This window comes from Neolamprologus brichardi, chromosome 11 (assembly GCF_056152115.1).
Source record: "Neolamprologus brichardi isolate AB-2024 chromosome 11, ASM5615211v1, whole genome shotgun sequence".
In the NCBI taxonomy this organism is placed as follows: Eukaryota; Metazoa; Chordata; class Actinopteri; order Cichliformes; family Cichlidae; genus Neolamprologus; species Neolamprologus brichardi.
Window position 1 is genome coordinate 4,689,782 of NC_142114.1, and position 25,596 is coordinate 4,715,377.

The following is a 25,596-nucleotide window of genomic DNA, read 5'->3' on the forward strand; positions in this document are numbered from 1 at the left end:
TTCTACCTTTCTCCTTCTGAATCCTGGAATAATCTGGATTATATTCCATTACCTTTCTTTAAAAAAAGTGGGTGAATGCCTGTGTGACTGATGCCTTTTGAACTTTACAGATTAACAAAAGTGACATTTCGTCAATGCACAAAATTCTGTGTTTTTTTTTTTTTCCAAACACAAGCTGAGTAACTCAACGTGATGGCTTTTAGTTCCTCCAGATGTAATTTTCCAAATGATAAAATATATAACTGGGTTTTCTGGGGCTTGCGATGCACCCAGCTCGTGTTTCAGCCTGCTTCTCACACAGTGAACAGCCCGTCTGTCTCGTTTGTTTTTTTGGGGGGGATGAGCTCGGGCCTTTCAGTAAATTTCATCATGCCAGCATTGTGATTGCTGCAGTATTTTATTTTGACTTTCTTTTTTTTTAAGTGCAGAGCTTATTTATTTTGCCCTCCGCTGTTACAGGAGCACGGGTAATTTGGAGTGAATTTGATCTAAAGCCGTGGATGAATTTGAAAGAAATTAGGATTGGGGCTCGGCGGTGAGACTGAATTTCAAAGAAGCGGAGAGAAAAACCAAATGCCACCCTCACTGTAGCTTACTGAGCTTCAAAGCTGTGGTCTCAATTACTTCAATTTAACCATCATTTTAAATGCGAAATAGAAAAAGAAAACATAAACTTGAGACTTAATGGCTACAGTGTATCCACTTGAGATGCTGTAAGAAAGAATATTGTCTAATGAATCTACTTATTCTCCTCATAAGGACTTAATAGCTCATCATCTGTTATGATAAGAATCAGTCCTATTTCCACTACTTCTGCTGCCCCATCCTGAAAGGCAGTGGGCTTGAAAGCACACCCCCCTGGACACAAATGCACAGGCAGACTTGCCTTTTTCTCAGATATGCTGTGTGCAGCTTATCGCCCCCCTAACAGCTCCAGCTGCAGCTTATTTGTATGTGCAGCCGACTGAGGATCCATTAGTGCCAGTGAGTGAAGCCGACCTGGGTCCAAATGTCAACCCATATTTCTTCCCTCACATTCAAAACCGCCTCACCTGCACTATATTTACGTGCCTTGGCACATGTAGGGTCACACGACAATGTTTATGTCGGTTCCCTTCGTTTGCATATTGGAGTCTCTAATCTCTAATAGAGCCTCTCTAGCTTCAGCCAGATAATTTTCCTTTTTAATGACATTTGGCAGGCTGGCTGTCGCTTCATGTCCATTTTACACCAAAGTGGCTCTAACTGCTCACTGGAGCGTAGCGATGATCTTCTTGCTCTGTTTCCAGGATGGCCAGCTGTAGAAATATTCCCACTGTTTCCAAGAGTCTTTTATTTCAGGACTATTAAGCCAAGTGTCTCTTTGGAAACACTTTTTCCCAAACACACGAGCAGAAACCTGTCAGGTTGTGGACACATAACTGAAGCAGGAGGCGCCTGAGCACAATCAGGAGTGCCACAGCTGAGGCCCCCTGTAGGTTAATCATTTTCATTTCTGTCAAATGATAGAAATGAAATGAAAGGAATGAACGGATGATATGGCATCCTTTCATTTCTAACGCATTACCCAGTCCATATCTGAATAGAGATCCAGCAGAATGTTCGTGTTTCTAGTTGCACAGAATTCTTGATACAATCTTACTCATTTTTCTACATCGTGGTGATTTCCGTGGAGCACTCTTTATCTGCTGCAATCCGTCATCGGTCCGTGATCTGTGTAAATCCACGCAAAGCCCTGGGACTGAGTTAATTTATACACTGTTGGAAGCTTCCTCTTTTACTCCATCTGTTGTTAGAGCTGAGATTTGGCATCCTGCTGGGTTTATGAACATCAGCGACGGAGCATTAATCTGTTGATTTATTTTGTCGTTATTCGCACCGACTCTGGTTGTTGTTTGCCTTGGTAGGGAAGTATCATGTTAGCATGGGTTTATTGAATTATGATATGTAATGGAGAAAATTATCAACGGGGGGATTATTATATAAACAGAAACGATGCAAACACAAATAGGCAGCGGTGAATTCAATCTGTCACAGAAATAGCCGGAATCTTTTAACAAAACCGGCTTTGATGCAAATTGGTTTGTGCTGCCACATTTTACAGAGTGAGACTTTTTATTTCACATTATGTTTCTTTGATTTTCTTTTTGTCACAATAACATTTCAACAAAATCACAAGACTTTTGTATTCAGACTTCATTTGATTAGAAAGTTTTGATGGATGATGTTTGTGTGTGTGCATGTGTGATATACAGCACTGTGCAAATATCTTGAGCCACTCCTCATTTCTTTGTATTTTTGCTTTCAATGAGAAAAATCACAAAACGTTTTTGCCCATATTTTGTGTTTCCATTTATGTCTGTGCTTTTCAAGAAGTCACTGCACCTATTTCCCATTTCCATAGCAAAATATTAAACAAAAGAGGGGTTGCTCAGGACGTTTGCACAGTACACTGTATATCAGGGGTGGGCAACTCCAGGCTTCGAGGGCCGGTGTCCCTGCAGGTTTTAGATGTGTCCTTGAACCAACACAGCTGATTTAAATGGCTAAATTAGCTCCTCAACATGTCCTGAAGTTCTCCAGAGGCCTGGTAACGAACTAATCATGTGATTCAGGTGTGTTGACCCAAGGTGAGATCTAAAACCTGCAGGACACCGGCCCTCGGGGCCTGGAATTGCCCACCCCTGCTGTATATAGAGCGTTCTATCAATAGAATAATGCTGTCGCTGCAGTTTGCTGAACTGTGTTAAGTCCCCTCCTATTTAATTCTTTTTCTATCCATCGGTCTCTCCCTCTCCTCAGGCTGGCAGGTTATGTAGAAGCGTTGGCGTCTCGGTTGGGGATGCAGATTCCTGACCTGAGCCCAAAACAGGCTGATATGTGGCAGACAAGAGTCAGCTCTCACACGGTGGGTATAGAAACAGTTACAGAATTTGCTCTGGTTCGCTCCCCCAATCTGAGCGGCTCCTGATGTGGGAGTGAAACTACTGCAAAAAAAGTGTTTCTGTTGCGTTTCTGTTTACTGTGCAAAATGCACATCAAACCAGGACAGGCCTTTGCACGCTGACAACTCAAACGCGAGTAACACAAGTCTGTGTGACGGGGCCCAGCTTTCAAATGTCATAAAAGGAAATGGGACCTGGCGATCTTTAATATGCTATAAGTGCTGAAGCATGAAATAAAATAAGCTACAGTGATTAGTCTGTCACCTGGCTGGTTGCTAAAGGCTGCTGTGGCTTGTGAAGAAATAGTTTTTAATAGATACAAGCCTAAAATAACATATCGGTCTTTGGAGATTTTAAGTGTTTGCCTTCAACCCTTTGTTAGCGTTACAGTAAAGAGGGAAGGTGTGACATGAAAAGCACCAATAAGAGCTCAATAAAAAATGACAATAAAGACCAATTTACAGTTACATAAACAGCTCCTAATGCTCCAAGTCACAGTTATAAAAAGACATTGTTTTACATTTGTGCCTTTATTGAACCTAGTGAATTTTAACTCACGCTGCAGGCTGGAGAAACCTGTCCACCTCTGTGTAAATGACTTCTCCACAGGGTTCGTGGATTCAGCTGCTCCAGTTAAGGAGACCAGATTGAAGATGTGGGTTGTGGATATGTCAGTTCGTATAAATCAAGGCCACTGGGTCTTTTTTTCAGACAGAAATCATCTTTTTTCAGTAAATAAAGGAGTATAGGGATGCACAGAGGCTAAGAAAGCTCAGGGTGTTCATCAGACAGCAATAAGGCGGGCTTTCTGCAAATAAAAAAAGAAATTTGAGGGTCTCAAGGATTTGCCAACCTGCGAAGATCACACCTAGAGAACAATATGCAATCCTGAAATAAATGAAGAATAATCCCACGGTAACAATGTGCAGAAATCCCTCCATCTTTGCTAAAATCTTTGTTGTCTTCTTCCCACCCGCAGGGTAAAGCCATCGGCGTGGGCATCGGCTGCATCCTCGGTATGTTTCCCCTCCTCTTCTTCAAGGACGAGGATGAGAAGAAAGAAGGCCAGGCGGAGATGAAGGAGCAAACGCAGTCATCACCTGCTCCAACAGAGAGCAGCAAAAACTGAGGCGAGGCTAGAGACAACTACTATTCAGAATCCGTTTGAATGCTTGACTTAATCTGACGCCGACTGCTCTCGCCTTGTGCGCTGGAGCGTATGGAAATATAAGTGAACTCCATACGGTCCAATCGCACGGCTCAGTCGAACTATCGGAGGTATTCTGAAGAGGATTTTAGATAATATTCGATCACAAACTCTGAACTTAAGCACAGGAGGCTCGTCATCTCTCGAAGAAACGACTGCTGCTACCTGATCCCGTAACCTCACTTCGTCTCGACTGACCGACACGGTCATTTGTCTAAGACACCTCCTCTAACCTCTGACTATAGATGGCTAGATCGCATATAGGTTAACTGACAGCTTCATGCAACCCCTGAAATATTATAGGAGAAAACACAGTTAGAGCTCAGTCGTGTTATAAAGTTCTTGTTTTCTGTCAGAAATCTCGAAAACCTTACAGGGAAGACGGAACGAAGTCAGTTTAAACACCCTTTCCGTGTTTCCTTGTCAGTTTTTGGTGGTTATAAACCAAGAACACAGTGTCTTCAGTTCCTAAAGCATGTAAGCTTCTGGATTTGAGCAAGTCCTGCCTCATCCACAGACCTTGACAACTAGTCCGCTACAGGTAGTTAAATCTGTAACACCTGAAAGCTTCTTCTTCTCCTCAGTGATGCACTGCATATGCGCACCTCTGCCAAAGGGTTCACACAAATCACTGAAGAAGTTAAATGTATTTAAAAGTCCTACAAAATATTTTAAAGAAGAGGCAGAAGGAGGAAGAGACGATGAAGTACAAACCGTGGATCAGCTGGATCCTCTTTCCTCATTTGCACTGATCCTCCGGTTCATATGTCCGTATTTGCACCCACTGGACGAAATACAATATATCCCCCTCAGAGGTGAGATGATATTCAACCTCTTCTGAAAACAGCCACGCGTAGAGGTGGAGGTTTGGGGGGAGATGAATGTTATTTTGCATAACGTGACTGCTGTAGTGTTTTCATTTTGTGAGATTAACTGTTACGGTGTGTGCAGACGGGCTGCATTTCTTCCTGTCCCTCACTTCTATTGTGCGTTACTGCCCTCCGCTGGCCGATAGACGGAGATCTAGTTGTTTTCTTTCAACTTGGTGGACCTGCTACGACCCCCCCCCCCCCCCTTCCCCCTCCCCGTACACAGGCTATAATTCACCACAGCTCCCACAAACCTTAGCTGCTAGTCTCCCCCGGTTATAATTTCCAACTTTCCTCACATCGCTCATCACCCTGTAATTATTTTTCTGAATGATTCTCCTTCAGGAGCCGCACTGAAGAAGTGTTTAGAAATATACGAGAGGCAGCTCTGCGTCACAGCAAATGTATTTATTTTGTTATAATAGACTAGTATTCATGTACGTTTGTATTGTGTTTCTTCTCTATCTCAAAAGGGCCGTGAAAATATTTATCAGCACAAAATATACCTGAGTGAGTATATTTTAGCAGCTTTCTATGCCATGAAGGACCCAGCGACTGACCGCTTTATGTTACATGAACTCACTACGCTTGTTCTAAAAAGACTAAGGAGACCCTGTATACCCTGTATATGACTGTTTTCAATATTTACTGCGTGGGTAAGAGTGATCCTGAAGAATGATAATAATGAAGAAAATGAACGCGTACATATATGTAGCTAGGATTTTTGAGTTTTTTATCTTGATTGCTTGATATCCACCTTGCATGCACTGTTAATAAAAAGAAACCTTAATTTAAAAAAAACAGTATGTTGTAAGGTTGTGCATCACAGCAGGATGTGACTCACTGGTGGAGGATAAAGGAGAGGTAAAGTACTCCGGCTGGAATAAGATGCACAAGTTATTTAAAATAAATAAAAACTATTTTGTGGCCACAAAGAATCATGTGCTTCAATTTAAGATAGCTAGTTGCTCAAAATTGGATTTGCTGTTATTACTGCAAAAAGGATTTTATGAAGGATGGGAAAGGTTTGCAGTAATAACAGCAATTTGCCTCTTTGAACCGCGCCGTTAAATGGCCTGTCCCAGGCTTTAAGGCTCTCTTCAGTGTGCCAGCCGCAGTAAAAACATATAATCTCTGTTAAAGTATGGTAATATGACGGTTACTGCCTTTTCCTGGATACCATTTAAAATACACGACTGAAGTTATTGTGCTGTTGAGAGCCAACAAGATCTCCAGTTCACAGAAATTTTGAGCTGCGATCTCTTTTTGTTGTTGTTGTTTTTTGAAAATAAGGTGGAAAAAAGAAATGTTTGAATCCAGCATGCTGCAGTCAAATGCATGCATTGAGGATCTTTTTTGTTTGACGTGCTGGTGTTCCTCGAATGCTGTGAGTTGGTAAGTTGTTTAAATTCATGGCATTGGTACAAGCAGGAGCTGAGATCAGCTTCATCTTTCTAGGAAACGTCATTTTAGCCGAGAATAATCAGTTTGCCCAGTTGCTCCTGTGTCATGATGGAGTCCAAGGTCCTGAAAAATTCATGTTTTGCTGTCTGTGAAGGTAAAGATTTCTGTTGTTTGTAAGCAAACACTGAATGTGTGCTCTGTGCAACTGTATAAAGAATAGAACCATTAAAATAATCCTTAAATATAATGTAGACGGACAAAACTGGTGTAGATTATAGGAGTGTGTTGCTGTGTTTTGTTTCAGAATTGATCTGCTTTGATTAAAGTTGCGACCTGGCTGCAAACATCTTCCCTAGTGTGGACTTTGCCAGAATGTTCTGCATGAGGATGCTGTTTTTAAATGTATCTGTGAGGTTCGCATTAAATGCGTGGCCTGCAGCTCTTCAGCCATCAGGCTATCTGCAAATGATGATTAATTTTGCCTCTTCACACCAACGCAGTGGATGTTAAATCAAAGTATCAAGATGGAATTGAAGTGCAGACTTCCAGGTTTAATTCTCAGGGTTTAGCAAAAGTATTTCCTTCACTGTTTAGGAATTACAAGCATTTTGAAAGTTATTTCAAAACTGTGCCTTTGGATCATTAACATTCTGTCAGCTTGGGAAAGTGAAGCCGTGCTTTTCTTTATCTGATCCAGGAACTTCCAGCCTCTCCTCCTTTTTTAATATCTCTTCCTACTCCTGTGCAAGCGTTTGGATCAAATAGTAGCAAAGATTTAGGACTAGCACAGGAAGCATGAACAAATAAAAGACGAGGACTGAGCCTGAACAATAAGTGGAGGCTTTTTCTTGTTATATATTGTTCATTAAGGACAGTTAAATTTTGTTTTGTTTGTTTTGATGATGAAATGTATGATAATCTTCTTTTTTAATTCTGTAATTTGATCAAACTTCATAGATTAGTCATTTTTTCCTTTCATCCTGTGCATTTTTGTAGCTTGTGTGGAAAACTTATCCAACTTGTTTCCACATTTTTAGGTGACAGGTTGAGGATTTCTAAGAAATATGCAAACACTACAGCTGACTAAAAAAAGGTGCATACTCTCACCTTTTCTAATCCCTCTAGATGATATGGTTATATTTGCAAAAACTAGCTATGCAAGCATCCATACTTTTCTGATCAGCTGTTGTTTTAATAACAGCTGAGGTATTTGAGTCTCTCTAAAATGAAAACAGTCAGGCATCGTAGTGATTGTTCACTTCATTTTATACATGTTTGTTTTCCTCTCGTCCTGCCTCCCAACTGTCATTACATGACTGAATTCAGGCAGAATCACTGCACACACGCACACGTCTGTGTCACATGGGAAAAGACGTGACACGAGGGATGAAGACGGAGCCCCTTTGAGAATATCATCCGAGGTTAAATTGCTGAGGGGAGAGGCGTCGCATGGAGAAGGAGAGCAAACTGCAAGAACGAACACAGCAAATGTTTTCTGACATCAGAAATTAGACTTCGTTTGTTCCTAAAAGAGGTTTTACAGTCACATCTTCAGAGCACAAAAACAAAAAGCGTCTTCATTATAGTTTATAATAAACCTGCAACAGAGTTTCATTCGAGCTTTATTTGTTACTCAGACATTCCTCCACACAAAACACTAAAATGGAGCACTGGTGTAATTAGAAAATCTCACATTCTCACAGTCAGTACAATTAGACAGCAAACATCATCAAAGCAAATACAAAAATATCTTCAGTATCGGTATTAAATCATTTAAATAGCTGCTCATCAACATATTCATACTGTAAATCTGCCCCTCTGCTCGTCGCCCTGCTCTAAAATCACATCGCCGACACAGAAACCAGTGGAGCCACAAATATGTTGCCGGGTTAATGAGGCCTGTGGGTACCACTTTTTAGACCTAAATGCTCAGAACTTTTGGCCCAAAAGCCATCATCCCTAAGACTTAACATCATGACAAGTACTCATGTACGTTCAAAGATACCACTTTCATTACCATAAAGATACCATATTCAAAAAAATTTAATAGCATTTTAACTTCCTTTAAAATCTTTAAAATACCCTGGTATGTCTATTTTTTAAGTGTTAAATTCATGCTTTCTCCTCATCCCAAGTTTTGAAGCAGCTGTAACGTCACCTGATATGTCAAAAAGTCAAGCCTCAAAGCAGAGCCTTAATAAATTTAAGGGTTTAGTCAGTATGTAAAAACTGATCCAAACAGGCAAACATTTTCTGTCGTTATCAAGTTTAGATTCAATTCCAAAGCAGATAATAAAAAACCATTAAGATTGTTCTTCCAACGTGATTAAACGTGATGCACTAGGCAACTTGTATAATGCATTGTAAGACAATTTTCAAATGTGATGCGCATTTTCTTTACAAAACAACATCTTGCACTGCAACTCGTGTTATAACAAACGTATTGAAAAGCTATCACATAGCTTGCAGATAGCACCATAAAAGAACAATCCGACTGTGCCACCTTTAAAACTACTAATGCTCCAAAATCTATAATCAGTCCTAAAATTAAAAAAAAAGTACTGCAAAATAAATTAAAAAGGCAAAGGTGTCTCGTGTTTACAGTCTGTAATCTGCACATTAACTTCTAGTTTTTCAGCATCGTCTGTGCAAAGGGAAACGCTTGTGCAGGGAAGAAAATGAATTCTGATGCAACGCCATCATGTCACATGGAAAAATGGCTGTTTATGTCAGTCAGATGACTTTTCTTCATGACTTGGCTCAGCTCAGTTCACACAACCACCAGATGTCTCTGTTAAATCAAACCTCCGCTGCTACAAAGAATCACAGAAACATCACTTTTTCAGATCAGAATTTCCATTCTTTGAGTTTCACCACAGCCTTTTCTCAGTTTCCTTGACATTTTGCCAACAGGGACTGAGCACTGTGCACATTAACTTCACTTTTGTCACTGTTGGAGAAAAGGGGATTTTCAGTAGAGGAATAGATCAACTTTACTCATTTAACTATGGGAAGTGTACTTTGGCTTTTAACCAACAAGGGCAAAAGATTTCATTTTATTTCTTACCTTTTCCTTTTTGTTCACAGGGAGGGAAGCCAAGAAATATAGAAACTATAAAATACTAGTCTCCTCACCTGAAGGAGCTGCCATACTCATTAAAAAACATTAGTAATGGTTAACAGTAATATTAAGGCTTCCACTAAAAAGCTTAAGAGCTCCATGGTCTGATTAGTTTTTCATGTGGTTTTAATCCAAGCCAGTAAACAGTGGAAGTATTGTGACAGTCCATAGTGTTTCATGATTAGGTCCACACACTCGGGGGTCACTGACAGTGGCTGTTGGGATATAACAGTGGGGCGAACCATCACCCACACAGATCTACAAAATCCTCTGGGCAGAGCGAGTGCAGCGGGTGCAGCCTCCTCTTGGCATGCTCCTCTGCAGCCTCACAAGGGCAGCCTTTGTGTGCCGCCCGAATGCGACCGAGTACAAGCATGTCTAAGAGCGACTATATGTGCGTTTTTGTTTCCTAGTGTCTATTTATGCATGAGTTTGCGTGTGCATGTGTCCTGGTATTTGTGGCCCGTTTATGAGCTGCTGACCCGCTGTGCTGGCTGAGATCCCACCAGTCAGTGGGACAGCACAGATTGAGGACAGGAACGAAAGTGAGTCTCAATACTCTCTTCACACTGTTGTATTGTTGTTGGAGGAGGCAGGCTGGTGCTGGTGAGATGGCCAAGGAGGGAGGAAAAGCTGCAGAGAGCGGGAGTAGGTAAAAGGGGAAAGGGGGTTGGGGGCCAGCATTCTGGTGGTGGTGGTTGTACCAGAACCATTTCCTCAGCTGAGGTTTTTCTTCAGTGTCTGCCTGATGAGCTTCAATCATGGGAGAGGGCTCTCCCCGTACACATCCAGTACCATAAGTACAAATTTCCTTTACTCTGTATAGTCAAAAAATAAATAGCACAATGTTTTCCCATTTCAAGCTGGCTGAATGCCCTAGGGATACTCATTTGTCTTTGAAAGGAGGCCGAGTCCTAAAAGCCTGGTAAAAGAACGCAAAGTGAGATTTTCAGTCTTTGTCATTGTTGTTGGAGTGAACATGCTGGCACTGGGCTGAGCACGGAGCGGAGGAGGACACAGAGGAGGTTTTGGTGGTGGGTTCCCTGGGTTTGTGTTTGCGATGCAGGGCGACTGCAGCCAGAATGCTGATTATGTGCACGTGGAAATACATGGACCTAGGTGGGAAAAACAGAGTGGAACTTTTATTATGTAGGGGCAAAAATGATCTAGCTAGATTTATACTAGATTCATTAATAATTCAGATTAGAAACGAGCAACAATATCACACTTTGTTGTATGAATCCAGAGAAACTTCCTCAAACTTAACTACTAACTTATGACAAGAAACCATGCGCATTGTGTTTACAATGGGGCAAGTAGTCATCATATGTTTCAAAACTAGTCACATGGCAACAACATAATGCATTTAGGCACGTGAGTATGGTTAAGGTGACCTGCTGAAGTTCAAACTAAGCAACAGAATGAGAAAGAAAGAAAGGTGAAGTGAATGACATGGTTGTTGGTGCCAGATGGCTGGAGTATCCTGAGCATTTCAGAAACTGCTGAGCTACTGACAGTTTCCCACACAACAGTCTGGTGGTCCAAATGGTTAAAAATAAATAAAAATATATCCAGTAAGAAGCAGTTCTCTGGGTAAAAATGCCTTGTTGATGCCAGAGGTCAAAATGGCCAGACTACTTTAGAGCTGATAGGAAAGTAACGGTGATTCATATTATTACACCCAAATAATTACAACCAAGGTATGCAGAAGACCATCTCTTAATGCACAATAGTAGCAGAAAACCACATCATGCTGTCAGCTAAGAACAGGAAACTCACAGTGGCTCTCCAAAACTAGACACTGGAAAAACGTTGCTTGGATAAGATGCTGATGAGTTACAATTTCTGCTGCCAGATTCAGACGTTAGGGTCAGAGTTTGGAGAGTCATGAAAGCATGACTCTCCAAGGCACGCCCTGCATGGTATTAATGGTTCAGGCTGCCGTTGGTGGTGCAATGGTGTGGGGGACCACACCTTGGTACACTTTGAGCCCATTAAGCACAAACTGACCTACCTGACTATTGTTGCTGACTATGTTCATCCCTTTGTAACCACAATGTAACTAGTTTTTAATGGTGCTACCAGCACAATAACACACCATGCCAAAATGCAGAAAAAATTAACCTCAAAACTGGTTTCTTGAACATGACAATGAGCTCACTGTACTCAAATATCCTCCACAATCAACAGCTCTCAATCTAAAAGCACCTTTGGGATGTGGTAGTTTAGGAAGGCAAAAGGGCCTTCAAAACTATACCATGCTAATACCGGTATTAGCATGCTAATACCAGTATTACCATTAGCATGGTATAGTTTTGAAGGCAAAAGGGCCTTCAAAACTATACCATGCTAATACCAGTATTAGCATGGTATACCTAATAAAATGGCCAGTGAGTGTGGATTAAAAATTGGTTCTAAGACCATCAAAATACACACAAACATGAAACATCACCGAATTGTTTAATGTTTTTAAATAGTAAAGGATTTTTAAATAAACACACAGCTGCATGCTCCTATATGGTCTACAGGTGTGCACACAGACATTTACTGCAGAAAATAAGGAAATAAAGGGGATTTATTATGTTAGAGCTAAAGGAGAATCTACAGCACTGCAAAGAGCAGTCTCGGGGACTTGCCCTTACTTCCTGTCTCTCGTTAACTGTCAAAGAGAGGAAATGTGGCCAAGAACAGTTTATTGACGCATGATATAAGAACTGTTGACAATCCACTCGGCATGCCTGTGATTACGCCTCTTTGGAAGTTTATGGATGTATGTACAGGGGTTCCTGCTCACCTTCACATTTATGAGTACATAGAAAGATTAATAGAAAGCAGAACCACACAGAGTTGAAGCAAAAGGACAGTTTGATTAAAGCGGGGTATGACGTACCTGTAATAAACTATAGTGTGGTCAACTGCAAGAAGGAGAAAAGGCATGACAGTGTAACAGATGGCCAGCTGTGTGGCTGCCCAAGTCAAGATGTCATAACCCAGCTTCATGACTCTGGAGCCCAGGAAGTAATGACGAATTGACCTCCGTATCTGGTGGGGAGAGGCAGACGGACAACAATTATTGTTTAACAGATGACAGGATTAGTGTATTCAAGGAAAACTTTTGTTGAACTATTTAATTAACATGCGAGAAGCAGAACGTGCCAAGTGCAATAAAAAGTCAGTTAAAGTTGTTACCAGAGAGGTTTTGTTTGAACAGGCACTAAAAACATTTTTAGAACCACTTTCATACTGATGAGATATGTTTTTGTTTGTAGTTGTACTGAGGAAAATTAAATATCCTTAATCTTCACAAAGCTACTGGAATTGCACCGTTGTAAATGTAACAAGAGCTGTCCCATCTATTCATGGTCAGTTTGTGTCCATACCGTCCGATTACCTTCCATTTGTATTTTAGAGCATTACTTTGCAGAGAATGTAGACAACTTACAGCTCTTGCTGCTATGGTGATGGGGATGGCGGTGAGGAAGGTAAAATAGTACCCTGGATAAACACCATGCCACAAAGCAGACAGGATAAAGGTCAACGCCAAACAGTGCTTTGGTGCTCGGTCATAGCACACCCTGAAAAAGGAACGGGTTGGGAATTTCACTTTTTTTTTCACTTTCCGACTGTGCACACAATTTGATTTCACACTCGCAACACTTACGTTTTAAGCCAAATTCCTGTTCGAATATTCCAGTTGTCTATGAAGGTCTTGAAGCTGGTTGCTGTCTAAAAGAAAAAAGATCAGTAGCTACAATAAGAGTGTGCTCCAGTGTCTAATTAACTCACAATTGGACACAGTGCTGAAAGATCATGCTCTCGATTTTAAGCATCTGAAACACGGCACCTCAATCCCGATGATGTTGAGGTTACTGATGAGGTCCCAGGATGGCTTTCCATGTTCATCCATCCCAAGGAAACCATATCCTGCAGCATTGTTGACTGCATCAGCTGACGGAGGAAGAGGAAGATCATCACATGACGTCCGTGGCATTTGTCCCCAGAAGCAATAAAAAACTGGCCAAGTAAAACACACAGACGCACTAAATACCCACCTAATGTCCAGGCGAAGTAGAATTTGGGCCTTGCAGCTTGTATGGAGAAGAAAGCATAAGTGAGCCTGGTGAGGAAGGAGGCTTGGCTCACAAAGTCGGGGTCAACGTTGTACTTTATGGGCAAGGACCGAGTGACAGTAAGGAAGAACAGCATACAGCCGGCGCAGACTAGCAGCTTATGACAAACGGCGTTCTGCAGAGAAAGCAAATTACTTAGGGCTTAACTTAACCCAAGAGAAACCAGAAACAAACTATCAGTTTGTAGCTCTGCTCTAGTGGATACATTTAAAATGTTCATCACAGAGGTTACACATTTTCTTTGAAGCTGAAAAAAGTCCTCCTGGGTACCTCAGTAATATCTGACCTTTCTGCGACTATATGGTTGTAGCAGATTTTTATCTAGTCCACATCAGCCAAGTCCTTTCTATTGTTTTTTTTTTTTATGAAAATGAAGCCATGCAAAACTTCCTCCCTACTGAAGGTATTTTCTGAGTTATAGGCCCCCATGTAATTTATGTTAAAGAGGTTAGGTTGAAATTTGGTGCTTTTCAGTTTACATTATTGTTTTTTCCAGCATAACTCCTTATGTACAAGAGCTATCGCATGAAACAAATTTCAGCTATTAAAAACTGCAACCAATGTAATTTTCCACCCTCTGCAAGTTTTACAATGTAAAGAAAAATCTAATTTTCTTTAATCAACTTTCAGCGCTAGCGTCACGGGATGCATCATAATTTTGATAGCAACTTTGCACAGATTTCAATTACTATAACAGAGTAACAGAAAGAAACATTTATAGCTTAGACGTTTTATTTGTTTTCTGAGAATTCAATAGAGAACTTCAAGGGTGTTTTCACAATGTTGGACAGATAACAGGTCAAAAGAGGTTACATCATAGCAAGGTCGTTCTGCTCTTTAGTCCTTAAAAGTCCTGGCCTGCTAACGTGAACTTTAAGGGCCTGTAATTCCAAAAATATTCATTGTGCGTAGGTGAACTTTTCCACATCTTTATTCAATTTAGACTCCTCTAAACACCTGTTCTAAGTTTTATCTACTCTTGTTTCTGTAGGTTATCAAGAAGGCCAGATCCTCATGTCAATTCAGACCTGCAACTCTTGCTGTGAGCTTGTGTAAACTTATTTCCAAGGAACAGCCAATCAGAAGAAAAATTGGCTAAGAAGATGGGGAAGAGAGTCAAAATGACCTACTTCAGAAACTGAATCAAGTGTAAGCATGCACCACATCCCAGTAAAATAATTATTTTTGAACTGTGAATGATGTAAAGGACAGTTCAAACGCTCTTTCAATAAAACAAGAACAAGAAGTAAAGCCACTGTAGTAAAGTTACAGAGATTCCAACCAATGGAAGAAGAAACATATTGCTGGATAAGCATTTAATCCCCCTCCTGATAAAACAATAACCTATCAATATAAAAATGAAAATAGTTAAAGACTACAAGAGTAGTAACCAGTATTCATGAACTTACCAGAGGTGATGGGTCCTGGGTCTTATTGTAGCCATTCTGCCGATTACTTGAGGCATGCTGCTGCTTGAGCCTCGTGCTGATGTGTCTGCCCTCTATGAAGTCTATGTACTCTTTGTAGTTACTGCATGGCCCCACCAAGACACTCAGAAAGTTCAGATTGTAACTCAGGTACTCAATGAGGGAAGGCCTCACACTACAAAGAGACGAGGCAGAAATCACTGAAAAGAAACAAACCTTTTCGAAACACTAACCGAGATCGCTTTGAGTGAAGCGTGACGGTGCTACTTTAGATTTTCTTCCAAGGTGAATCGTAATCTGAGAAATACATGCCATCTAGTTTTAAATTAAACATCCAACAGGTCATGATCAGTCAGCATCTTTGCTCACCTTTAACTCGGTTTCTCTGACCCTGTACATACCAGCTGCCGAGCAATAAAACGAACCAGGATGGGTATTAAAACCTGACCTAATTCATGACCAAATGCGCTTCCATCCATGTTACAAACTATGTGTAATATTTACAGTACAGGAGAACTTGTATGCAAAACTGGAAAAAGGACAATGTCTGGTCCCTGATAAATAAGAACAAAATTAGTCCAGTTAATCGAATATTTAAGTATTATGACAAACACATCAATTACCAGATTTACAGCTACTGGGTTATTGCACAGGTAGGCGGCTATATTTTATGGCTGCTTTTAAAATACATTTTAATTGACTATGTGCACGTTAGCATATGCTACTTCCGGTGCGGAAACTCCTGTGGGGAGCTTTGTTTCCGGGGTCCTATTCGCGCCTTGTTTACGGTCCAAAACAAGTTAAGCAAATGAATGAATCAAGCAGCGATTTACATTTCTATAGATGTCTTGGGCATTTACCCAGTATATCTGTAAATGATGTTCATCGACTTATCGATATTTTTCCCCGCGCCTCAGAGCAAAATAGAAAAGGGATTCAAATGTTATATTTCTCAGCTGTCCCTCGTTTATCGCGGGTGTTATGTTCTAAAAATAACCAGCGATAGGTGAAATCAAGTAGCCAATTTTATTTTTTGACGGTGCAAAACGTTTCGTGAACATCGTGGACATACAGTACTGCACTTCAGAGTCACACTGCTAGCGATTGATGCAGCGATTCTGTACTGTACAGGAGAGACATCACGGAGGAGATCGTCTGCAGCGATCAGGACGCAGGACAAAATGTGACGTAAAAAAAAAAGCATGCAAACTTGCACTAAAAAAATCCGCAAAACAGCAAGGTGAAAGGTGAACCGCGTTATAGCGAGGGACCGCTGTAATTTTGAAGGTAAGTCACAACATACCCTTCATAAATACTAATGTATAGAAACCCTTACTAGCAATCATTCATTTTTTGTGTGGCTTTTTTTCACGGTTCGTTAACATGCTGTGTAGGTGTGTACTTGACTAGCTGATATCGACATAACGGGGAAACATCTGGTTTGACTATTCTTCACCTGTAGTTTGAATGCTGAACATTTGCCTGTTTAAATCATAAGACCAGTCACTATACAGAGATGTGCTTCTGAATGTGGACGATGTGTCTTCTGCTGCAGTAATGCAGTTCTTCTTGTGTTGAGTGATGTAAACAACTGATCGATCTAAACTCTTTAAACATTAAAATTGATCATTCGATTTTTTATGACACAACAGTGGTGAGTGTTCCCACTTTCTCCTCTTTGTAACTTAACGCGATCTTTCCATTTTCGAGTTTTGGACATGATTTTGGAGTATATCTTCGCAGTAGCGATTGACCGCAAAGTAAAGCTACCGGAAATGCACAACCCCACATCCGGTCTCAAACCAGGAAGTTAGCATTTTCTCGTGCACAGGGTCAATTCATGGCATGCATGGTACAGTCCACTGATAATGTGATTTCATGAATTCACATGCACAAAAATGTTTTTCCATGCAAAACAATGTCTCTTTTCTAAGTTCCCAGCATGCTTTTTTCCATAAATAAACTATTCACCATGATTTCATGTCCTTGTCATTGTCCTTCGTGGCTAAAGGAAAAGAAACAGTTATTTATTCTTTAAATAAGGTCCAAGTTCAGATGCACTGTTAAAGTATCTGCACATCTTTGCTGCACATGTAAACTTTACATTATAGGATTACACTCACCAGTTACGTTATTAGGTACACCTGCTAAACTGCTCCTTAATCCAAATGTGTAGTCAGTCAATGACATGGCAGCCACTTAATACATTTAGGTACGTAGACACGGTCAATGCTGAAGTTCAAACCGAGCAGTACAGTATAGAATAAAGTTGAATTAAGTGGATTTGAATGTGGTATAGTTCTTATTGCCAGACAAAGCTGATTTCACTGGGATTTTCTCACACAATTATCTCTGGAGATGGTCAGAAAAAGAGAAAATCTCCAATAAGCAGTGGTTCTCTAGGCAAAAAAGAATCGCTGATGCCAGAGCTCAGAGGAAAATCGCCAGATTGGTTCAAGCTGATAAGAAGGCAATAGTAGCTCAAATAACCACTTGTTACAACTAAGAGCTACAGACGAGCATCTGTGAATAGAACATTTATCAACCCTTGAAGCAGATGGGCTGCACCACCAGGTACCACACTGAGGCTACAACTCACATGAGCTCATCAAAACTGGACAGCACAAGACTAGAAAAGGTTACCTGGTCTGATAAGTCTTAATTTCTGATGCAACATTTGGGTCGGGGTCAGAATTTTGTGTAAACACCATGAAAGTATGGATCCATCCTGGTTTGTATGAACAATTTAGACTGGTGGTGGTGGTATAGTGGTCTGGGGGCTATTTTTGTGCCACACTTTGGGCCAATTAGCACCATATGTGCATTGTCCAATGGCACAGCCTACTTGAGTATTGTTGCTGACAATATCCATCTCTTTATGACCACAATGTACTCATTGTCTAATGATTGCTTCCAGCATCATATCTCACAGCTCATATCATCGCAAACTGTAGTGGATTCAAAAGACCTCCACAGTCACAGTTGAATAGAGCACCTTTGAGTTGTGATGGTACAGGAATGTGAAATCATTCTGCATAATGAAGGTGTAGCTGACAAATCTGCAGCAGCTCTGTGATGCAGTCATGTTGACAAAGACCAGGGGTAGGCAACTCCAGGCCTCGAGTGCCAGCGTCCTGTACGTTTCAGGTGTGTCCCTGATCCAATCACAGCTGATTTATATGGGCAAATTACCTCTTTAGCATGTCTTGAAGTTTTCCAGAGGCCTGGTAACGAACTAATCATTTGATTCAGGTATGTTGACCCAGGGTGATATCTAAAACCTGCAGGACACCGGCACTCGAGGCCTGGAGTTGCCCACCCCTGATATAGACTAAAATTTGAAGAATGTTTCCAGCACCTTGGTGAATCACTGCCATGAAAAATAAAAGAGTTCGAAATGCAAAAGGGGGGCCAAGCCAATACTAGCAAGTGTACCTAATAAAGTGGCTGGTATATGTAAGTTTATCTATGCAGACTTGAAGGCTAAAATCAGAGACATAGGAAAATCCCAAAGAACTCTAGTCTGTTAAAATCAGACTCTGTTTAAAAAAACCACACACACACACACACACACACACAGTTACCACTGTAAGTTACTAACTTGCTTTGCTGTGTAAACTTACTTTATAGCCATGAGCTTCTGCTCCTGTGTCAACTGTTCAGTCTTCTTACACATACCTGAAAGAAATATGGAGTTGTTGATATCTTTAATTCCCCTCCTCCTGCCCTTCTCTTGTCCTTCTTTAACAGATGTTTAATTCTGACTCTAAGAGACTTTTTCACTGAAACACTAACAACTGACAATGGAAAAAGCGCAAATGTTACTAACAACATCAATGACTGCACATTTTGTGGCTCACAATTATGACTTCGACATTACATTAGAAGAGAATCAGAAGGAGGTGTTTTAATAAAAGCCTAGGCTACATGTTTTACAACAGGTGTGAAAATCTGTGTAAAAATCTGTCATCCCTGTTAAGTTACTCACACAGCATGCTGTGAAAGGCTTGCCAATGTGCTGAGCTTCCATATGTATGTGTGCATCCACTTGTCTGACTTACCGTCATGGAGCTGGAAAGCCAACGTGGTGAGCTTCTGTGTTACTATCATCAAAGGTCTGGGCAGAGAAAGATGGTAAATTATTGTTTTTATCTTAAGAAGTTTAGAAATTGATGCTCACAAACCTGTGCCTGATTGTAGGTGGGCAAATTTGAAAAGATTTCACTTTAATAATCATTTTAAATTGTATAAATGTTGCAAGTATGACAGCATAGCAATTCTAATATATGTTTTTGTTTTTTAAGTGAAAGTAAAAACTTAAGTCATTACCAATTTAAGCACAGCACTTCCCAAGCTCACCAAGCCTCTGTGAGAGACTCTTGGATTTATTTACCATTGTGAATCACTTCATTCTTCTCTAGTTGTGGCAAATCAGGTCACTTATTAATCCAATGCAATACTTTCCTATCCCCAGAGCTTCATTGGATCATCGGGCCCCTTTTAAACCAGCACAGCTAGATTTTCAGCTTATCAAGCACACATTTAGGAAACTCATGTGAATGTGTGTCCACATATAAACTACGTCTCTCTTGCACACACACACTAGTTTGTGTGGGTGTGAGGGCTGCATTGTGTGCACAGCATGGAAAACTGAGGCAGAGAGAGGCTGGCCATGCGGCTGGCAGTGCCAGCTCAGTGAGAGCTGGCAGGGGGCTCTGAAGTAATGTTTTCAGCCAGTATGTGCAAAACTCCATTACTATAGCATACAGGCTCCATTTTCCATTTTGTACATTATAGAGCGGGCATAGTACCTATGATTTTCATGTCAAGTGTCAATTTCAGTTCATGGAAATGCTCTTGAACAAATGCAAACAGACTTTAGAGATAATGACATAACACCCTACTAAAGAGAGCAAGAAATATAGAGGGAAACCAGAAATCTATCAGCATGAATGACTGCTGTTCAGTCTGACTCACACAACTTTTGCTCAGAAAGTAGTGAATGTAATTTGTTTTTGGGGGTTTTTTTGTACTGAATTGATACTGAAACATGAAAGTGTATCAAAAAATAAAATAAAATCTGGATCCCTAATTCAATATGGGATCACACCAGAGGCTGACTCACAGGCCTGGCTGCTCATCTCTAAAGTCACGTGGAGTCTAAATGAGGCTGCCAACAAATTAATCCGCACTGGAACAAGGCAAAGTAGCTGCTGCTGAATACAGAGGCCAGCAAAGTCAGCTGTCGCTTTATAAAGTATAACCACACATAGAAAAACAGACATTTCCAATAAAATGGGAGGCAGAAAGCAGCCTAAGCTGGGCAGCGTCAACTGTGAACAATGCTGCTGCTATTTTTTTTTTTCTTCAGTTGTTTTATATGTACACAAGGCTGGGGGAGTCGGTGTGTAAGCTGGTACCACCAAGGGTGGAAACTGATAACGTATCTAAACCTCAAATGTCTCCATAATGTGTTGTCACAAAGAAGGTGTGGCAAAGAGGAGAGAAAAAGAAATGCTTCAGATTTTCCTCACCCAGAGAAGTCAGTGGAAAGTATTCCATAGTTAAAGATGAAGGCTCGGCCCGCTTGGCACGCAGTCAGATAGCCCATAGATATCACCATGGAATACCTGAGTGGAAAAGAATGACACAAAGTAAATAAAGTAAAGGGCAGTTCAATCAATCGTTTAATACAATACTAAGAAAAAAAGAAAAAGGACAAGCTGGTGTGGTAACAGTTGAGTCACCACTAAATGCATTTGAGGAGATTAAGAAGTTTCCTTAAGTTATGAGTCATTAGAAATTACTGGCAGTGATTGTCGCCTCTCTGGGTTACTTCACAAATTTTTTTTTAAAAAGTGAGCATTATGCGTTTTTCTTTTTAATATTTGTGCCATTTACACTACCTCTAAAACTTCCAGCATGGTTTAACTTTGACAAGACGCAACTATTTCATCACTCTCAAATGAAAAACAAAAGAATGAACAGGCACAGGTAAGAACTTGTGTTATTTCTGCAGGACTGAAAACCTGATATTCTGCTTTACATTTCACATTGTCAAAAAAATGTTAAACAGTTACAAACATCGGCATATCTTAAAGTAATGATCACCTGTTGTTCTGATCGTTCCCTAGATTGTCCTGGCTTTAACCTAAAATGTTCAATCACTTTGTTTCCCCGTCTCAGTGACACAGAGGTGTGTGTCCAGAAGCCCATGTTGAGTTTACACAGTGTTTTGCCTCTAAAGCCATAGAACAATACCAGTTCTACTTTGCTCTACCTACAGGTAATCCTTGAATACCTCACCAAGATAACCGTACAATTTTGCTCTAGTCATAAAAAAAACAAAAAAAGCAACAACTGCCAGACACACCTGAGCCATGCTGTCTGAAGTCAACACCCATATCCACCCATTACGTAATGAAAAATGTGCATGTGCTCTTAAGAGTTCCACTGAAACCCTGTAAACAAAGTTTCAACATCCGCATAAACACCTGCTAGTTATCTTCATGAATAGACTGGTCAGGCTGGCATACCTGGCTGCCTGTCGCCTGACGTGTTCTCCAAAGGTTTCATGCCTTTTAAAAAGTACTTTCGTTCAGGCCACATTGGAACAGAAAGACAAAGGGGGCGAGGTGAAGTAGAATGAAGTCTTTCTTGGAATGCGCGGCAGGGAGTGAATGAGTGGTAAACTTCAAGGGCTTAAACTGAGCAACTTAGCCCACCTATGAAGTGAATGGCTTGTGGGCTGGGTTGATCTCGTCTGGCAAGTTTGACCTGAAAACAGCAACAGCTAGTTCTGCAGCCCTATCATAGTAAATGCAGTCCTGCCAATCACGTACCAGCTTGATGAAGCAGGCATGTCAGTCAATGCAACCGGAAAGGTGTGTGTGCGATGAGAACGACTACAACCAGACCGACTAGGCTTAATTCATCGTTACAGGAATTACGTGCAAAAGAGCAACAGTTGCACAATCCATGTAAGAATCCACTGGTGTTTCAGACTTTTGTTTCTGTCTTTCAAAATCCATTATATAGCCATTCCCTAGACTTTTATGTTGATTGGCCTTTGAGGCTTGAATTTACCTGTGCACACTGTTGAGGTCAGCTTTGATGATGATCAGGTAGTTTGCAACAACCACAGCCAGGATGTGAGATGAATACCTGCAGAAGTGACACAAAACATTCTGTAGGTCTTTTCAATGACACAGGCAGCATGTGCCAATACAACTTAAACACATTTCCCACAGATACTTGCTGCTAAAGCACTACAATACACACCCATACAAATACATGTGTTTCCAATTTGTCTCATGACCGCATACCCTCAGTGTTCTACTACAATTATAAGCCCGAGGCATTAAAAACATGTTCTAACTGTGCACCCAGGCCAGTTAGTACCATGGCTATTTCCATGTTGTAGTTTAGCATTGTCTTGCTGAAATAAACAATATGCATGTTGTCAGAGTGGCTATATTATTTTGCTCTAAAACTTACATTATTATTAATGTGGCCTTCACAAAAGGTGGATGATACCAATGCCTTGTGCATTAAAGGACCTAGACACCACAGATGATGCTGTAGTGGCAGGAGGCAGAAGTGTATTCTTGATCTGGTTCACATGGATTATTTCAGAAGTGTTCCTGAGCGCATGCAATAATTTTTCCTACAGAAGGTCTGTTTTTAGTGCTGCAGCTTACTGCCTGAGGGCCTGAGACCATATTCTTAAAGAACTTTTGATCCAGTGGGCTGGTCTTTTTCTTCTTATGTTGACCTGCTACCATGTTTTAAGCACATATTTTTCCAAGGACAACACCATTTTTTCTTTCAGCATTCAACACACTGCTTTGTAGTATTTTTCCAATTAAACGTGTGATGTAAATGATTCATTAATCACTGCATTCTGATTTTATTTAAATCTTATACAGGTGGGCCCACATATAGCCCACTTTGATATTAAGTGAGGCTAGTGAAACTCCCCTTTCTGTCATTGTAAAGACATTTGAATATTTAACCCCTGAGACTTCTTAGTAGAAGAAAAAGAAGTGCAGTTTCAGTACATCTTAGTTGTTCAACATAAGTGTGTGAAATTACAGAAAAAGTTCCGGTAGCTCATTGCCTAGACTATTCTGTAATATAAAGTTTTTGTTCATTGACAGAAAACACTTTTTGAAACATGGACACATCAAATATCTTTGACTCGTGTAATGGAGAAAAAAATGAATGGAGTGGTGTGTGAGACAGTGCCATATATTACCATCCAAAGCAGAAGACGAGAAAACCAATACCGAGGAGAGCGGCAACAAAGTGCCTGACCAGGGGACTGACATGGGCCGGGCTGAGGTAGAGACGAAAGCAGAAGGCAGCAGTTAAGGCAAACAGCTGGCATGCCAGAAAATTCACCTGTGTGGGAAGAGATAAAAAATAAGGATTGGGGTGAACAGCTAAGAGAGATAATCAACAAACATTTCACGTTTTATACTTTTATAGGCAATTAAGGGCTTTAAAGTATATTATCATAGTGTACTATGATAGTGTAAAACTTTTATAGGGACGTAAAACAGCAGCGTATGACACGTTACAGGGACTTTATCGTTATTTTTATTAGTAATAATTTTCTTTAACACGACAGAATTTAGTTTTTGGACAAAGCCTCCAATAAAAGGACAATAATGTGGACGTGGACGACTTTTAAGGAGTCACGGCACGTGTGTCCCACAAGTGACACTAGGTTAATTGACGGAACATCATTTATGACATGAAATGATTTTTTTTTTTTAAGAAAGAACCCAGTAATAAATCAAAAGATTTTAATTCTTCCGAAATAGCCTCACTGACTTGTGACTCACGCTTGTCCTACCTGATCAAGAGGAAAGCCCAAGTATTCACTGACAGGCAGCAGCCACTCGGATCCTGTGGTTTTAAACGGAGTCTGTGCCGGCTCGCCCATCCTACGCAGCTGTTCTGCCACGGCACCTCGGTTTGCCAGGTTATCTTTACGTTTGTTTGTAGCTAACTACGAACTATTTTCTGTGACTGAAATTCATCGTTTTCCCTTGAGCGCCTGTGACAAGTCAAACCAGTCGACAGACCAGGAACACTCCCCCCTCCTTCTTTCCCTCCCCGTCAGTACCAGTCGAGTTAGACAAAGGTAGGCGAAAAATAAATAGCCCTTCCGGTTGCGGCTTACAAAATAAAAGCCAATTCAAAGCGAATTAAACGGCAGACTTGAACTAACCGCGCAAATCTCTTCCAGACTAAAGTCTTCTTTTAACCATACAATGTCCTAGAGTCCACTATTGATGAGTGGAGAGCACAGATTGCTATTGTGTCCAGGCAAACGCAAAGTTGACTTGTGTGCTTTTGTTTTGAAAACATCAGCTTTATCACGAAAGACGAAATTAACCCATAACCCCGTGTGCGTTAGCGCCAACAACCTAATTAAACTTTAACCTTTACTTATGATGTTAAAAGTTTTAACAAGAATGTTGAAGCAGTTTTCAAAACATAACAATGTTATTACACATAACTTCCGGTGTTTTTTCGAACTTAACATCTCAGAACGTACGTTTTCTTTCAGACTTACGGACAAAGGTTACTTATGAGCCAGTATAAACACAGTACTGTACAAAAGCTTTAAGCAACTCTTTATGTATTTATATTTTGCACGAAAAATGAGTAATAGGTGTAGTGTTTTATTGAAACATACATGGAAATACAGTATATAAGGGAAAAACCGAGTTTTTGGGAAAACTAATCTCAATGTCAATAATTTGCCTGAATTCTCTAAGGCAAGCTTTCTTCTCATCATTCAGGTAGTCTTCAGGAATAGTTCTCCAGACTTTTTTACAATGAAAGCTCATCTTTGGATGTTGGCTGTCTTTTGTTTTGTTCTCTCCTAAAATGAAACTGCTCACATTGCTTCAATAATATTGAGGTCCGGGCTCTGGAGAGAATAGTCCATGAATAGTGCTTAATTGTGTGTTTTTCTATCCAGTTATGCCTTTACTGCATAGAGAGTGCGTTTGTGATCATTGTCGTGCTTTCCAGATGGTATTGGTGGATCAAAAACTCTCAGTAAATTTCTGTATTCACTGTACAAGAGCCTTAAATGTGTCCGGTCTTTGGTGGATTTCTTTCCTATTAGTAAAAAAAATGTTTTTCAGGAACTGTTCATCTCCTGTAAACAGTTTTTTAAGACTGCCACTTTTCCTCCACTTGTCCAGTTTCCCCAAAGTTTTGTAAGAACACATTGCACAGCATGCTGAAATATGTCACATTTTTTGGTCAGCAGCTCTTTGGTAATTACTTTATTAATGCAAAACCTATATAAATGTATTTCTGCCGAGCTGTTATCTTTGGCATCTTTCATGACTTTCAACTAAAGAAATGTAAAAGAAATATGTTGTTTTTGCAACAGGCTGCTAGTAACAAAGCTTATTTTACCTCATTTTAAAATGGATTCAATACATTTAAATACATAATGACAAAGC

The 25,596-nt window shown here is 40.5% G+C and overlaps 2 protein-coding genes across 2 annotated transcripts in view; one reads left to right on the forward strand and one right to left on the reverse strand.

Annotated features, from left to right (window-relative positions):
• Positions 1-5,980, forward strand: part of LOC102786671 (transmembrane protein 65) — a 43,206-nt gene extending 37,226 nt beyond the window's left edge. Inside the window, exons 7-8 of the mRNA XM_006795865.3 lie at positions 2,803-2,908; positions 3,925-5,980. Coding sequence (XP_006795928.2) covers positions 2,803-2,908; positions 3,925-4,074 — 256 coding nt within the window. The 3' untranslated portion in view covers positions 4,075-5,980. The remainder of the gene's footprint in view (positions 1-2,802; positions 2,909-3,924) is intronic.
• Positions 5,981-7,832: 1,852 nt separating this feature from the next.
• On the reverse strand, positions 7,833-24,575 carry mboat1 (membrane bound O-acyltransferase domain containing 1). The gene is made up of 13 exons (XM_006795864.2): positions 23,964-24,575; positions 23,361-23,506; positions 22,190-22,267; positions 20,638-20,733; positions 19,165-19,220; positions 18,727-18,781; positions 15,086-15,278; positions 13,599-13,791; positions 13,391-13,494; positions 13,208-13,272; positions 12,989-13,121; positions 12,437-12,588; positions 7,833-10,661 (listed from the first exon to the last, which is right to left on the reverse strand). The coding sequence occupies exons 1-13, from the start codon at positions 24,051-24,053 to the stop codon at positions 10,496-10,498; spliced, it is 1,527 nt and encodes a 508-aa protein (XP_006795927.2). The 5' UTR covers positions 24,054-24,575; the 3' UTR covers positions 7,833-10,495.
• Positions 24,576-25,596: the final 1,021 nt, after the last annotated feature.